The sequence below is a fragment of the Salvelinus sp. IW2-2015 genome, linkage group LG26 (genome assembly GCF_002910315.2).
Source record: "Salvelinus sp. IW2-2015 linkage group LG26, ASM291031v2, whole genome shotgun sequence".
In the NCBI taxonomy this organism is placed as follows: domain Eukaryota; kingdom Metazoa; phylum Chordata; class Actinopteri; order Salmoniformes; family Salmonidae; genus Salvelinus; species Salvelinus sp. IW2-2015.
In genome coordinates this window covers 28,400,791-28,418,067 of record NC_036866.1, presented here as the reverse complement: position 1 = coordinate 28,418,067, position 17,277 = coordinate 28,400,791, and the positions used below count along the sequence as shown (strand labels likewise).

Genomic DNA, 17,277 nt, shown 5'->3' with positions numbered 1-17,277 from the left:
GCCTATTCATAATTATATTGGGCTGGATGTTGATAGGGGAAACATGCTGAACGATCAGAGAAATTATAGTCAAAGCTTTTCTTTTAGGCTATTTACCGAAAAAGATGTCCTGGAAGCTTTGCTAGCAATAGAGAAGAACTCCACAGGGCCCGACTAACCGGATCCCGGTCTGCTTAAGTGTGCAGCACCCATCATTGTTGGCTTAATAAACACAAATGTTTATTTAATACTGGTATCAGGAAATATTCCAAAAGCATGGAAATCAGCTCGTGCTGCCACTCCATAAGGGCAGGGATAGTAGTGATCTTAATCATTATCACCCCATTTCAAGGCGTCCTTATCTAGCTACGATTCTTGAAACCTTGGTAAATTTACAACTTTGATCTTTTTTATCTGACAAATGTATTTTGAATGTAAATCAATCGGGGTTTAGGCCTGGGCATAGCACTATTACAGCAATCACTTTAGTTATTAATGATCTTGTCCATGCTTTTGACACTAAAATGAAGTGTGTTGCTTTGTTTGTGGACCTGTCAAAAGATTTTGATACTGCCATTTCATTGTTGTCCTCAATAGGCCTGAGCTCTGACGCCTGTTCATGGTTAGCTAGCTAGCGAACGTTACGGATGTAAACCATTTGCATTCTCAGAAACCCTACCTGCGGGGTTAGCTTAAGCTACATGCAGAAATATACTGCAGCTATGACAATGTTTGTATTGGATGGTGGTAGTATGAGTTGGGATTATGCCAGTTCATTGTTAGCTAGCTAGCTACAGTACATGTCTAAACAAAACACTTAGCCAGATGATTACATGACCCATCATGTTAGCCAGGTGTATCTGGGTGTGATTAAGGCCATCTATTGTATTTCATGAACATGTGTACACATCTAGACAGTAGTGACCCATCCACTTAACTAGATGTGGCTGGGAGGTTGATTATAGCATTTCCTTCACATGACCCATCAATTTAGACAAGTGTGTCAGGTAACCGTCATGTAATAATGATAAAATATTTGTATCTGGAAACTTTCTGTTTTTGATATTGCTACTATGCAAGTAACCATTTCAATATACTGTTAACACCTTCTGTATCCTGTGCATGTGACAAATCAACTTTTTATTTTATATAGTGTGTGTTTACCAGAGACTAATTTGAAGAACAACATGACCTGCACCAAAGTCAGATGAGGATATAGGCCAAGGACTAGATACTGTATTTTTACCTGGAGTTTTTCCTTATTGTTGGTTACTACTTTCACTGCTTTTAGTCTTGAAATCTTTGGTTGTATACTAAACTAATCACTATGTTTAGCAAATGGCCTCACATGTAAATCTTTAAAGAGATGGGAGGGCCTAAGGCTTAAGAGGGTGTGAACAATGCTGAATGGGTGTAGACAAAGAAAGTTCAAGGACATTTTCTCAACATTCAAAGCAGAATTACTTTCCCATTGTTCTTCAACTGCAGTGTATGATATACCATTTTCTAGCTGAGTCTCTACTTTAATCCAATGTGAAAAACACATTTTCAAATTTTACAACATAAGACCGAATCGAGGCGGTCGGTCGGTCAAATACGCAGATGATACTACTTTGTATGCCCAAACTGTGGCCACAAAGTTCGAAGCACAGAATCGTCTAGAATGTAAGTGTATGCTGTAGCGTTAAGACTTCCCTTCACTGGAACTAAGGGGCCTAGCCAGAACCATGAAAAACAGCCCCAGACCTTTATTCCTCCTCCACCAAACATTACAGTTGGCACTATGCATAGGGGCAGGTAGCGTTCTCCTGGCATCCGCCAAACCCAGATATGTCCATCAGATGGTGAAGCATGATTCATCACTCCAGAGAAGGCGTTTCCACTGCTTCAGAGTCCAATGGCGGCGAGTTTTACACCACTCCAGCCGAAGCTTGGCATTGCGCATGGTGATCTTAGGCTTGTGTGCGGCCATGGAAACCCACTTCATGAAGCTCCTGACGAACAGTTGTTGTGCCGACGTTGCTTCCAGAGGCAGTTTGGAACTCGCTAGTGAGTGTTGCAACTAGGGTTGCACATTTTAGGTAATATTCAGAGGTCAAAACTTTCCGTGGGAATTAACGGGAATATATGGGAATTAACGGGAATATATGGGAATGAATATTGATACCATTTAAGATGTTTTTTTGCATTGGATATATTTACCTTATCATAAGAAGACATAATTGCAAATGATTAAATCCTTCCAATAGAAATTTAAAAAACAATTTAGTTACGAATTGAACTTCAATTAAATGAGTTGACTCTTCACATGGGATGATTTTATTTAAAAATATATATATTTTACCTTTAACTAGGCAAGACGGCCTAAGAACAGTGGGTTAACTACTCTGTTCTAGATCATACGATATGCATATTATTATTACTTTTGGATAGAAAACACTCTGAAGTTTCTAAAACTGTTTGAATTATATCTGTGTGAGTAAAACAGAACTCATTTGGCAGCAAACTTCCAAACAGGAAATGTTTGGGTGTCTGTATAAGGCCTTGCCTATTCAATTGCCTTATATTTATGGATCTGTATGCACTTCATACGCCTTCCACTAGATGTCAACAGGCAGTAGAATGTTGAATGGGGTGTCTAGCTTGATGTGAGACCGAATGAGAGCTTTTGGAGTGACAGGTCCGCCTAATTGGCAGTATTTTGCTGCGCACTAGAGAGCACCATATTCTTTTCTGAAATGCGTTAGGTAGACACAACGAAATGATCCGTCTTGGACGTTATTGGATACATATGAGAAAGACATCATAAAGATGGATTTTCAACTGAGTTTGACCAGTTTATTCGACGTTTGTGACTTTTGGAATTTTTCGTTCCATGCGCCAAAAGTTCATGGACATGTACACTCCACCATGCTCGCCAAAGTTGCTAATTCGACAGAAGAAATGGACATTCTAAAACAAAACAACGATTTATTGTGGAACTAGGACTCCTTGCACTACATTCTGATGGGAGATCAAAGGTAAGAGAATATTTATGATGTTATTTCGTATTTTTGTGGAATATGTTGGCTCCAACATGGCGGAGAATGGCTGGGCGCWGTCTCAGATTATTGCATGCTGTACTTTGTACTAAAGTTATTTTTTTAAATCTAACACAGCGGTTGCATTAAGAACCAGTGTATCTTTCATTTGCTGTACAACATGTATTTTTTAGCAAAGTTTATGATGAGTTTTTTGGTTAGATTACGTGACTGTCCAAAAATCATCTGATGAAGTTGTTCAAAGGTTAGTGATTAATTTTATCTCTATTTGTGGGTTTTGTGAAAGCTATGTTTGCGGTGAAAAAATGGCGTTGTGTGTTTGGCTATTGTGGTGAGCTAACATAAATATATATTGTGTTTTCGCTGTAAAACATTTTAAAAAATCGGAAATGTTGGCTGGATTCACAAGATGTTTATCTTTKATTTGCTGTATTGGACTTGTGATTTCATGAAATTATATTATATTATCCCTGTGGCGCTTAGGCTAGGCTATGCTAGTCAGCTTTTTTGATGAGGATGATCCCGGATCCGGGAGGGGGGCGGTCGGTAGAGGTTAACTGCCTTGTTCAGGGGCAGAACAACAGATTTTTACCTTGGCAGCTCAGGGATTCGATCTTGAAACTTTTCGGTAACTAGTCATACACTCTAACCATTAGGCTACCAGCCGCCCCAATTTCACTGAATAAAGGGAATATTGAATGATCCCCAATGATCCATCGCATCTCCCAAAAACGTTTTCAACATACATCTGTATGTCTAGAAATTAATGCTTTGGTTGTCTTCCTCTCAGGCTTCCATGTCTTCTCCCTGGACGACCTCAATGTCCACCTCTTGAACATCAGACTCTGAGGCCTCATCTTCAGTCACTTTCCAACCCTGTTGAGGATGGCTCGTTGTCAGGCTCAAAAAGCCTCAAATTTGCCCGGATGGCCACCAATCTTTTAACCCTTGTATTGGTCAGCCTGTTGCGTGCTTTGGTGAGTGTGTTCCCAAACAAGGACCAGTTGCGCTCTGAGGCGGCTGATGTTGGTGGGATTTGGAGGATGATGGAGGCAACAGGAGAAAGAGCCTGATCCACAAAGTCCCTTCCACCAGGTGGCTGATGAGATATGTTGGTACGACTGCCATATTGCATCTCCATCCCAAAGCCCTTGCTTGGAAGTGCAATTCGCCAGACTGCCAAGGACCTTGCCCTCATCCAGGCCAAGGTGGCAAGACACAGTACTGATGACACCATAGGCCTTGTTGATCTCTGCACCAGACAGGATGCTCTTGCCAGCATAGTTGGGGTCCAACATGTAAGCTGTGGCGTGTATGGGCTTCAGGCAGAAGTCTTTACGCTTTTTGATGTATTTCAGAACTGCAGTTTCCAGTGATGTGGGCAGGGCAGTACAGATTTCTTCTCTTACATCTGCAAGCAGAGTCTGAGCATCAGACAGGATGGCATTGTCTCCCTCCATCCGTGCAATGGCTACTGCTATAGGTTTCAGGAGTTTCAGGCTGCTTACCACTCTCTCCCAAAATACATAATCCAGGAGGATCCTCTTGATGGGGCTGTCCATATCGGCAGACTGTGATATGGCCATTTCTTGGAGAGACTTCCTCTCCAGGAGACTGTCAAACATGATGACAACACCACCCCAACGGGTGTTGCTGGGCAGCTTCAATGTGGTGCTCTTATTCTTCTCACTTTGCTTGGTGAGATGAATTAATGCTATAACTTGATGACCCTTCACATACCTAACCATTTCCTTGGCTGTCTTGTAGAGTGTATCCATTCTTTTCAGTGCCATGATGTCCCTGAGGAGCAGATTCAATGCATGAGCAGCACAGCCAATGGGTGTGATGTGAGGGTAGGAATCCTCCACTTTAGACCAAGCAGGCTTCATATTCGCAGCATTGTCTGTCACTAGTGCAAATACCTTCTGTGGTCCAAGGTCATTGATGACTGCCTTCAGCTCATCTGCAATGTAGAGACCGGTGTGTCTGTGCTCTTGTAGAATACTGGTTGATGGGTTGAGATGTAGTTAATTATTCCTTGCCCACAAACATTCGACCACCCATCAGAGATGATCGCAATACAGATCTGCTTTCTCTATGATTTGCTTGACCTTCACTTGAACTCTGTTGAACTCTGCATCCAGCAAATTAGTAGATAGAGCATGTCTGGTTGGAGGGGTGTATGCTGGGCGAAGAACATTCAGAAATCTCTTCCAATACACATTGTCTGTGAGCATCAGAGGTGAACCAGTTGCATACACAGCTCGAGAAAGACATTAGCATTTCTCTGACTACGTTCCACCATTGAGTCAAAAAAAACTTCTGATTCCAGGAGGACCATGAGCTGTTGCTATCGATAAGGTGTCTGATTCATCAATTTCACCTCGAATAGAAGTAGAGGGACTTTTGTCAGAGGTTGCTTGTTGTGAGCGCTGAGGGAACTTTATGCACTTGGCCAGATGATTCTGCATCTTTGTTGCATTGTTCACATATGATTTGGCACGGTATTTGCAAATGTACACAGCTTTTCTTTCTACATTAGCTCCAGTGAAATGGCTCCACACATTAGATAGTGCCCGTGGCATTTTCCAGTAAAGATTAGGGAAAAAATGAATACAAATTGAATTAAATACAATTCCATGTAGAGATAAATAGTTAAGCAGTTAGATTTTGTAAGATACATTTTTTTAAATGAAACATGTATGGAAGCAGGTGACTTCACACTCAGTTAGCTAGCTCAAGCAAGCTAAAACCCACATGGTAGCAAAAACTAACTAGCAGAAATTGTTAACAAGTTAGAAATGATTTAAACACACTTTGCTGTAGGCTACTAGTTAACAAAAAAAATAATGTCATAGAAAATATATTCACCCCACCTAGTATTGTGATCAAAACTTACCAGAAAGCATGTAGTCCTTGGCTCAGACAGTGTAGTAGTGTGCTCAAAAGCATCTCATTAGCGTGCAAGATCTTGAGAATCAGCTGTACATGTGATGGAAGAATGCACTGTGCATGCGGAGGGTTGCAATTCCATTAAATTGGGGATATTTTAACCAAAATATGCCACAAGACCTAGAATTGCCTTGTGTATCCCACAAAAAAGGTTCACTGTTATAAGCTAACTTTTTTAATGAAATTCACAAAATTCCCAGGCTTAACTTCCCATAGAAAATTTCCCGGAAATATCTCGGAAAGTTTCCGACCCTTTGCAACCCTAGTTGCAACCGAGGACAGACGAGTTCTGTGAGCTTGTGTGGCCTACCACTTCACGATTGAGCCGTTGTTGCTCCTAGACGTTTCCACTTCACAATAACGGCACTTGCAGTTGACCGGGGCAGCTCTAGCAGGGCAGAAATTACGAACTGACTTGATGGAAAGGTGGCATCGTATGACGTTGAAAGTCACTGAACTCTTCAGTAAGGTCATTCTACTGTCTATGGAGATTGCATGGCTGTGTGCTCCATTTTATACACCTGTCAGCTCTACATCCCAGGAGAGAGGGAGGTTTAGCTTGTCAGCCAGCAGTAACTAACTTTTCTCCTAACCATGTAATATCTAACACTACACCACACCAGACAGACAGCTCAGATGACACTTTACTGGGTGTAAAGTCAACTACCAAATCAGAGGAATCTGACAGGACAGATAACTTCTCTTCCACCGTATTTCACCTTTTTTTCCGATGATGACCATCTACCACTCCCACTGTAATCAGACAAACAAGGCCCGAAAAGGCCCATATACTAACTCCAAAACTACCTGGCAAACGTCACATTGTCCTGCAATCAGCGTTGTTTTTAGCCTGTTACAACAGATACATGTGGATTTGATAACTTTTCAGAAACGCACATAGAATCACTTGAAAAGTGAAATATACTTGACGTGTAAAAAGACGCTTTATCACCGCATGCTCGCTGAGGTTTTATTAATTAGTGAGTCCATCTCTAGTAAGGCTTTAGAACAGGATGACAGAATGAGGCAGAGAAAAGTGTAGAGTGTATAGGTAGTACAGTGGTTGCTCAACTCAAAGTTCTGCAATTATGCTGCGGGACAGAGGTAATTTGTGGTTTAGTACYGTACCCTGCGTCACTACTTCATTGCTCCAGACCAGCGCAAGGGGGAGTTAGAGCATGGATTATGCTTTTGGGTACCAAGGCGCTACTGTGTCTCTAACTGACAATGAATGGGGCGGCATAAGCCAAAATAGAAACTGATAAATGTGCACGACTTCAGTATTACTTACTAAAACTGTTGTTACACTAAGGTTTTTATTCTAAGAGAAACAGACTACAATTAGTGTGTGGAAATGTTAGGATTATTTAGCTCTTACTGTAGTACTGTAGCCTACTCCCAACCGGTCTCATTGTACAGTGGTCTAAAACACTGCATCGCAGTGCAAGCTGTGTTGCTACAGATGCCAGCCGTGACCGGGAGACCCATGACGTGACGGTAGGCTTTTGGTTTCTCTCCCTCTAAAAACAGAAATAAATAATTCTAAATAACAAACTGGCTATATTTACAAATTAGTAACAATGCCTCACCCCATATTCAAGAATGGCCTTTCTCGCTCATTTTACATTATTTGAAAACAAAGTAATCTCCAAAATGTATTTTTTTTTTTAAATAAAGCGATTAATAATAATAATTTAGAATTATATAAAAGCCCCTTGGATATTCTCACAGATATATTATTAACCCTGTTATTAGCATATATATTGGTCATGGCTCCCGAGTGGCGCATAATGGAATTTCCTTGCAGTTCTCCAGCTGAATCCACTGAAATAGCGGTGGGCGCACGAGGTTCAAGGCACGAGGGCAGGGGGCACGGGATGGGCCGCAGAGCCGCACACAGAAGACGGACCTAGCCCATGGGGAAGGGAGGAGGTTGTTTTCTCCAGTAGATTTTCCATTCCTACTGAATGCCCTAATCTGCTCACTTAAATGAATAGAGATCCTGGTCACGGTGCTACAGTATGTTACAGCATAATCAAAATGAGGACAATCAGAGATTGTCGTGGAATTATTCAGTCAATAATAATTCTCAAATACCAGAGCATGTGCGTTCAAATAGACTTTTATTACATAACATAACACAAGCCGAGCTGATTCATGAAACAACTGCCTTCCCAATCTTGGCACAGACTTCTTATACCTTTGTCCTCCTTACGTCATACTGATAGTAACTCCTCTTAATGGTTCATCCCCTCTGGCATTTAGCCACTATTACCTTATTGCCTTGCACTAAGTTTAGTTTCATATTAGGGCATGGAACCTGTAGAGCCACAGAAATAGTTCATGCATGTAGGACCATAGTAACAGACTTTGGCACTCTACAGAAATAACCATACATGTCATACTGCTAACTCCTCCGAAAGGGACACCTGCAGACTGGAAAAGACCCAAGAGGTGTAACCATAGCAACAGTACATAGTTGGCCATAACCCAGTTACAGGAATCACCAGTTGTGTCTAAACCCCAGACAGGTGCATGTCTAATGGTGTCTAATGACCCAGAGCACATATAGAGTGCACTAGTTTTGCTGGCTCCTTCTGAAATAAATAATTGACACATATGTACTGAAAAATTCACAAAACAATCTGCTGTATACTTCTGGCTTATTGTAAACTGAAAGTCACACCTTTCCAGTTCTCATCCCGCCCCAAACTCCACCCTTAACACAGTTACCATTCAAAAACGAGCTGTTTATCTAAAAAAAAAAAGACATTGCGACCAAAGAGAACAGATGAAATGGACATCCTTTTCATCAAGCCAGCTTCTTTCTATGGTGCCATCTGTTCCAGGGTTAGGACCGTAACCACGAGAGGACTTGAAAATGAGCCAGAGCTGAGAGGATCACAAAAACTAAAAGGTATTTTGGTTTCAGTGTATTTTCTTAAAAAATTAATTGTATATAGCCTATCAATGTGTAGGAATACTGTGTTATAAAATCTATAATTAAATAAAGGTTAAATAAAAATGATTGTGTACTAAAAATGTGAATGTGTTTTTGCAGAGCATACAAACAACCATCCAACAATCATCCATGGAGATCAGTGGACAAAGGGCTGGACAACGGGCCGCACAGATTATTATGGCTTTATTCAGATTACAATCGCTCGCTTTTGTTTTTTTGAAAACAAAATCATCTCCAAAATATCGTTATATATTATCAAGTTGATGGCACAGTCCTATAGCCCCGGCACCTACATAAAGCTGAGTGACTCACTCATTCAGGGCTTTGGATCAGAATAAATAAGTACAACATTCTTTCTGATAGTCTTTAATAAAGAAATGTTTTGGTTATCCTAACCTGGACACCATGTACAGTATTATAATAGCCCATTATGGGCTGTTAGCAGGACAACATACCTTAACCAACACCTCTCTTTATTTTGATACTTTGTGGATGGGGTCTCCTGAGTGGGGTCTCCCGAGTGGCACAGATGCAGGTTCGATACCCGTGCCGGTCGCCACCGGGAGACCCATATGTAATTATTGGCGGCAACATGAGTCTCACTCAAGCGGTGTAAGTCTTATTTATTTAAAGAGCATATTGAAGCAATAGTCTACCCGCTGTGGTCAACTATTTTAGCAAGCATGGGGACTGGTCTTGATAAATCAATTAGATTTTTATTTTCACAGAATCTCAGTTTAGGTATTGGTTAGACTACAATTATACAATTAGGGTGTGGAAACGTTATGCTCTTAGTACTGTAGCCTACTCCCGACCGTCACGTTGTATAGCGCCATATTTTCCATTCCATCTAAAAACTCAACGGACACTGAAAGCTTAACCTGTCTGGGAACGGGGTTCTCTCGCCAACAGCCAATGAAATCGCAGGGCGCCAAATTCAATCAACAGAAATCTCATAAATCAAATTTCTCAAACATACAAGTATTAGGCACCATTTTAAAGATAACATTCTCATTAATCCAGCCACAGTGTCTGATTTCAAAAAGGCTTTACAGCGAAAGCTCCACAAATGATTATGTTAGGTCACCACCAAGTCACAGAAAAACACAGCAATTTTTCCAGCCAAAAAGAGTTGTCACAAAAAGCAGAAATAGAGATCAAATTAATCACTAACCATTGATGATCTTCATCAGATGACACTCATAGGACTTCATGTTACACAATACATGTATGTTTTGTTCGATAAAGTGAATATGTATATCCAAAAATCTAATTTTACATTGGCGTGTTATGTTCAGTAGTTCCAAAAAATGCGGTGATTTTGCAGAGAGCCACATCAATTCACAGAAATACTCATAATAAACATTGATAATAGATACAACTATTACACATGGAACTTTAGATAAACCTCTCCTTAATGCAACCGCTGTGTCAGATTTCAAAAAAACTTTACGGAAAAAGCATAATCTGAGTATGGCGCTCAGAGCCCAAAACAGCCAAAGAAATATCCGCCATATTGTGCAGTCAACATTAGTCAGAAATAGCATTATAAATATTCACTTACCTTTGATGATCTTCATCAGAATGCACTCCCAGGAATCCCAGTTCCACAATAAATATTTGATTTGTTCGATAAAGTTCATAATTTATGTCGAAACACCTCCTTTTGTTAGGGCGTTTAGTAAACAAATCTAAACTCACGAGGCGCGGGCAAGTCCAGCGAAATGTCGGACGAAAATTCCCAAAAATTATATTACTGGTAGTAGAAACATATCAAACGATGTATAGAATCAATCTTTAGGGTGTTTTTTATCATAAATGTTCAATAATGTCCCAACCGGAGAATTCCTTTGTCTGTAGAAAAGCCATGGAACGAAAGCTACTCCTCACATGAACGAGCGTCAAGAGTTTGCGGCACTCTGCCAGACCACTGACTCAGAGCCCTTATGAGCCCCTCCTTTACAGTAGAAGCCTCAAACAAGTTTCTAAAGACGGTTGACATCTAATGGAAGCCTTAGGAAGTGCAAAATGACCCCAWAGACACTGTGTATTCYATAGGCCAAGCTTTGAAAAACTACAAACCTCAGATTTCCCACTTCCTGGTTGGATTTTTCTCAGGTTTTCGCCTGCCATATGAGTTCCGTTATACCCCCTATACAGACATCATTCAAACAGTTTTAGAAATTTCAGAGTGTTTTCTATCCAAATCTACTAATACTATGCATATTAGCAACTGGGACTGAGTAGCAGGCAGTTTACTCTGGGCATGCTTTTCATCTGTTGGTAACAGTAACAGTAAAGACAACCAATCCCCTCCTGGTTCAAGAGCCCTGCTGTCTAATATTTGTTTCTGCAGCAAACCATTTGTGATAGTTGTACAACTTTATGAGCTGGGGTGTCTGTCCTTGCATTAGTTTATGTTCGCTTGCGCATCTTAGCATTTAGCTAGCATCCGCTATGGGAATTCGCTAGTACTTTGTTAGCGTTATTATTATTATTTATTTTGACTTTTGGAAAAAAATAGCGCCCCCTTCTGTGCACTGCCAGTAATARCGTAAACCCCGGTTTGGTACAGTAATAGTAATTAGATATGAAAACCTGGATAACGCCCAACCCTAATTAACACACTGATCCCACTATGTGTGACACACCCCTCACCCATTGGGTGAGCGGGTCATGTCATAAACATGATCGAACTAGCCTGGAAACTACAGTGCAACATGTAATACAACATGTGTTTTCCTATAGCCAGGACGGTGCATTCTTGTGGAACTCACCGGGGTTGTGTATGCGGTCAAGCAGCTTGACCGAGCGGGTGCTGACCACGCCCCCGACGTGAACCAAGAAGCCAGGGGGGAAACAGGTCAACGTGAAGATGGGGAACTCCTGAAAAGATACAAATAGGGTCAGTTACAATAAAAGTCAGGTTAGGAGTCAGGGTTCAAACCTGTCTCCGGGACATCTGGTTACAAGGGAAACAGTAGAATTAAGGATTGGCATGCTCAACCCTGTCTTCTTCAACCAATAACATGCAGGGTTGTAAGGGCATAAGATAGAAGAGAAAACCCCATACTGACTTATAGTCTCTGCCCACACATATATACAGTGCCTTCGGAAAGTATTCAGACCCCTTGACATTTTCAAATTTTGTTAGGTTACAGCCTTATTCTAAAATGAATTCGTTTTTTTCCTCATCAATCTACACACAATACCCAAAAATGACATAGCAAAAACAGTTTTTTAGAAATGTTTATTAAAAATTAAATGTACATAATTACTCAGACCCTTTACTCAGTACTTTGCTAAAGCACCTTTGGCAGTGATTACAGCCCTGAGTCTTCTTGGGTATGACGCTACAAGCTTGGCACAATTGTATTTGGGGAGTTTATCCCATTCTTCTCTGCAGATCTTTCCATGTTCTGTCAGGTTGGATGGGGAGCATTGCTGCAGAGCTATTTTCAGGTCTCTCCACAGATGTTAGATCGGGTTCAAGTCCGGGTTATGGCTGGGCCACTCAGACTTGTCCCGAAGTCACTCCTGCGTTGTCTTGGCTGTGTGCTTAGGGTCGTTGTCATATTGGAAGGTGAACCTTCACCCCAGGCTGAGGTCCTCAGCGCTCTGGAGCAGGTTTTCATCAAGGATCACTCTGTATTTTGCTCTGTTCATCTTTCCCTCGATCCTGACTAATCTCCCAGTCCCTGCCGCTGAAAGACATCCCCACAGCATGATACTGCCATCACCATGTTTCACCATAGGGATGGTGCCAGATTTCTTCCAGACGTGACGCTTGGCATTCAGGCCAAAGAATTCAATCTTGGTTTCATCAGACTAGAGAATCTTGTTTCTCATGGTCTGAGTCTTAGGTGCCTTTTGGCAAACTCCAAGTGGGATGTCATGTGCCTTTTACTGAGGAGTGGCATCCATCTGGCCACTCTACCATAAAGGCCTGTTTGGTGGAGTGCTGCAGAGATGGTTGTCCTTCTGAAAGGTTCTCCCATCTCCCTCGAGGAACTCTAGAACTCTTTCAGAGTGACTATCGCGTTCTTGGTCACCTCCCTGACCAAGGCCCTTCTCCCCAGATTGCTCTGTRTGGCCGGGCGGCCAGCTCTAGGAAGAGTCTTCGTTGTTCCAAGCTTCTTCCACTTAAGAATTATGGTGGCCACTGTGTTCTTGGGAACCTTCAATGCTGCAGAAATGTTTTGGTACCCTTCCCCAGATCTGTGCCGACACAATCCTGTCTCGGAGCTCTATAGACAATTCCTACAACCTCATGGCTTGGTTTTTGCTCTGACATGCACTGTCAACTGTGGGACCTTATACAGACAGATGTGTGCCTTTACAAGTCATGTCCAATCAATTGATTGGGGGAGGTGACCAAGAACCGGATGGTCACTCTGACAGAGCTCCAGAGTTCCTCTGTGGAGATGGGAGAACCTTCCAGAAGGACAACCATTTCTGCAGCACTCCACCAAACAGGCATTTATGGTAGAGTGGCCAGACAGAAGCCACTCCTCAGTAAAAGGCACAACAGCCCGCTTGGACTTTGCCAAAAGACATCTAAAGGACTCTTAATGGGAGAAACTCCCAAATACAGGTGTGCCAAGCTTGTAGTGTCATACCCAAGAAGACTTGAGGCTACAATCGCTGCCAAAGGTGCTTCAACAAAGTACTGAGTAAAGGTTCTGAATACTTATGTAAATATACATATTTTTTCATACATTTGCAAAAAAAATCTAAAAACCAGTTTTTGCTTCGTCATTATGGAGTAAATGTGTGTAGATTGATGAAGTAAAAAATAATACATTTCAGAATAAGGCTGTAACGTAACAAAATGTGGAAAAAGTCAAGGTGTCTGAATACTTTCCGAATGCACTGTAAGGAGAGGATACCACTGTAAACTGTTGAGAAGCAGTGCAACTAAAGACTAAAACACCTGAGCAGAACTCAGGCAGGAAAGAGAGGTTTGCTAGAAGCATCCAGAATAAACACTGTGTGTGTGTGTGTGTGTGTGTGTGTGTGTGTGTGTGTGTGTGTGTCATACCCTGGTGTTTACAAATATACCAGAGGATGAGGCTCCCTGAGAGGAAGGAGTGGTCAAGAAGATGGAGAGACGGAACATTATTCACTCTAACATAATCATACTTCACCCTCACAAACTCTTCACAATTCACCCTTTCACACAGCTAAATGCAGTGCAGTGTGTGTCCGGTGTGTGTGCTTACCCTCTGCTCCAGAGCTGATTGGGTATGTTGTCTGAGGAGGGTCTTCAGAGGCCCAGCCTCTTTTCCAACGCTGCCCCCACTCCCCATCCCTGATAGGACGAGAGAACAACACTTCACCAATCACATCGCTTCATCACAGAAAGCTGGCATTCGTCGACAACCACAAGTATGTAAGTAGCCTTGCACGAGCCTTAGCTTGTGCGAGCTGGAACACCTCGACAACCATGCAAATCCCAGATGAATAGTGTCACTTAGACTACTAAGCTAATATCTGCATAGCATGTATCATACACCTTTGTTAATGACAACATTCCCATAAATCTACCTGTGAGGATAGAGAAAGTTCACATAGCTGCTTTATTATCCCCTCTGTACACTACAGCATACTACGCCACCATAGAGACTTGCAAATGGGGGTGATTGTGGGGGGTCTGGACATGCCTTAAACCACACATTGGGGTAGAGAAACATGGGCAGGGGGTCACTCCAGGGCAGTTAGTATCGGGGACAGAGACCAGCAGGGAAGAATATTTCACCCAGGTTAAGTGGGGTAAAGTTTGAGAGGAGCACATTTATGGCTGTTAGAGGTTGTAGATACAGTTTGTAAAAGGTGTTTTAGTGCTTCATGACTTCTGAACTCTGTGCCCTACCAGAGACTTTAATAAAGGCTATTTAAGTGTAACAAGTGTTATAAGGGGTGTTGTTGGGCTTCATGAGTCCTGCAGGCTGTTATAGTGTTAGAGACAGTTATAGACCTTCATAACCGTCCTACCGGAGGCCGCCAGCATCAGCTCTTCACTGAATGATACAGTCTTTCTCAACACAGACCCCTCTGATTGGACAGAGGGAAGAGGGGGTGGGGTGTAGGCTCTGAGGGCAGACCCAATGCTGCACAGGATTAGCCCAGAGGAAGGAAGGGACGGGGAATCGAAGGAGGGGGTGGGGGAACTGGGACAGAGGAAGACCCCAGGACGAGACACAAACCTCTCTGCAGAGAAAGAGGTGAAGAGAGAGAGAAAGAGAGAGAGAGGCAGGAGGTAGGGAGACAGAAAACAAGGATAAAAACAAGAAAACAGCAAGAAAAGCAGAAAAGAAAGAGACAGTGGAGGAGTCACATGATTTGAAATCTGACAGGGAAAAAAAGGAAGGGAAATAAAACTCCTTTAGGAAGAAGGGAGTTGGGGAAGAAAGGAAGTGAGGGGGATCAAAGGGTGTATTTCCACCAGTAGGGGGAGCCATGTCCTGTGCGGGTTATTATGTGGTGAACACCAGAACTCTATGGTCAACAGCTGTTGTCAGTGTGATTCTAACAAAATGACTTGAAATAAATCAATAAAACAATGAACTGGGATAGCAAAATAAACAACACAGTGAGTTTCTGAGTGGGGATGAGGAAAGGTGCAGAGAGGGGAGGAGAGGGTGAGGAGGGTGGTGAGGTCTTACCAATCCTGGGTGTCAGACTGAGGTCTGTGTCTGAGGAGGAGGACTGGCGACTGCATGGCTTGGATGGAGAGAAGGGAGGAGGAGAGGAGGAAGGAAGGGTTCTGAGAGGCGTGGGGGGGCCGGAGAGGGGATGGGGGGGGTCCTCACTGAACACGGGCCTGCCAGGAGAACACACACACCCATCAGTCAGTGTGGGTGTGGTGTGGAGAGATGCTTTGCTGATAGATGTATGTGAAGTGTGTGGAGTGCAAATTACTTGGCCGTGGAACAGAAAGCCAAGCACATGAAGCGTAAGCACAGTGTTTCCCTTAGATTAATTTAGCAGCAGTGGGGGCCACCGCTGCTAAAGCATTGCCGCCACTCCAAAACATCTGACTAAAATAGGTGCTTCAACAAAGTACTGAGTAAAGGGCATGGCCGATTTAATTAGGGCCGATTTCAAGTTCATAACAAATCGGTAATCGGCATTTTTGGACACATTTTTGGATTCTAATTAAGTCTATGATTTGATAGAGCAGTCTGACTGAGCGGTGGTAGGCAGCAGCAGGCTCGTAAGCATTCATTCAAACAGCACTTTCCTGCGTTTGCCAGCTGCTCTTCGCTGTGCTTCAAGCATTGTGCGATTTATGACTACAAGCCTATCAACTACCGAGATTAGGCTGGCAATACTATGGTGCCAATAAGAAAATCCAATAGTCAAAGGTATATTAAATACAAATGGTAGAGGGAGAAATAGTCAGATAATTCCTATAATAACTACAACCTAAAACTTCTTCACTGGGAATATTCTAGACTCATGTTAAAAGGAACCACCAGCTTTCATGTTCTGAGCAAGGAACTTAAACGTTAGCTTTTTTACATGGCACATATTGCACGTTTACTTTCTTCTCCAACACTGTGGATTTGCATTATTATAACCAAATTGAACATGTTTCATTATTTATTTGAGACTAAGTTGATTTTATTTACATATTATATTAAGTTCAAATAAAAGTGTTCATTGAGTATTGTTGTAATTGTCATCATTACAAATATATATATAAAAATCGTCCGATTAATCGGTATCAGCTTTTTTTGGTCCTKGAAATATCGGTATCGGCGTTGAAAAACCATAATCGGTCGACCTCTAGTCTGAATACTTATGTAAATGTGATATTTAAGTAAAAATAAATAATAAATTTTAAAAAATTCTAAAACCTGTTTTTGCTTCGCCATTATGGAGTATTATGTGTAGATTGATGGGAGGGAAAACTATTTAAACAATTGTAAAATAAGGCTGTAACGTAACAAAATGTGGAAAGAGTCAAGGGGTCTGAATAGTTTCCAAATGCACTGTATATATAGTACCAGTCCAAAGTTTGGACACACCTACTCAATTAAGGGTTTTTCTGAAGTTTGACTATTTCTACATTGTAGAACACTAATGAAGACATCAAAACCATGAAATAACACATATGGAATCATGTAGTACCCKAAAATGTGTTAAACAAATCAAAATATATTGTGAATGAGATTCTTCAAAGTAGCCACCCTTTGCCTTGATGACAGCTTTGAACACTTGGCATTCTCTCAACCAGCCTCATGATGAAAATTCCAATGTGAACAGTTCCTATTTGGGTAAACCAAAATGTTTTRATATGTAGGTATCAGTATTTTGTCTCCCCCATACCCCAACTTC

The 17,277-nt window shown here is 41.8% G+C and overlaps 1 protein-coding gene across 12 annotated transcripts in view; it reads right to left on the bottom strand.

Annotated features, from left to right (window-relative positions):
* LOC111952871 (C2 domain-containing protein 5) overlaps positions 1 to 17,277 on the bottom strand; it is a 47,844-nt gene that overhangs the window by 12,675 nt on the left and 17,892 nt on the right. For 9 of the 12 annotated variants that reach the window (XM_023971839.2, XM_023971840.2, XM_023971841.2 and 6 more), the window contains exons 8-11: positions 15,600 to 15,757; positions 14,929 to 15,144; positions 14,157 to 14,245; positions 11,712 to 11,820 (exon numbers count right to left, since the gene is read on the bottom strand). In XM_023971839.2, the coding sequence (XP_023827607.1) occupies positions 11,712 to 11,820; positions 14,157 to 14,245; positions 14,929 to 15,144; positions 15,600 to 15,757 (572 nt within the window). The remainder of the gene's footprint in view (positions 1 to 11,711; positions 11,821 to 14,156; positions 14,246 to 14,928; positions 15,145 to 15,599; positions 15,758 to 17,277) is intronic. The other 3 variants (XM_023971848.2, XM_070435233.1, XM_023971850.2) reach the window with 1 other exon arrangement.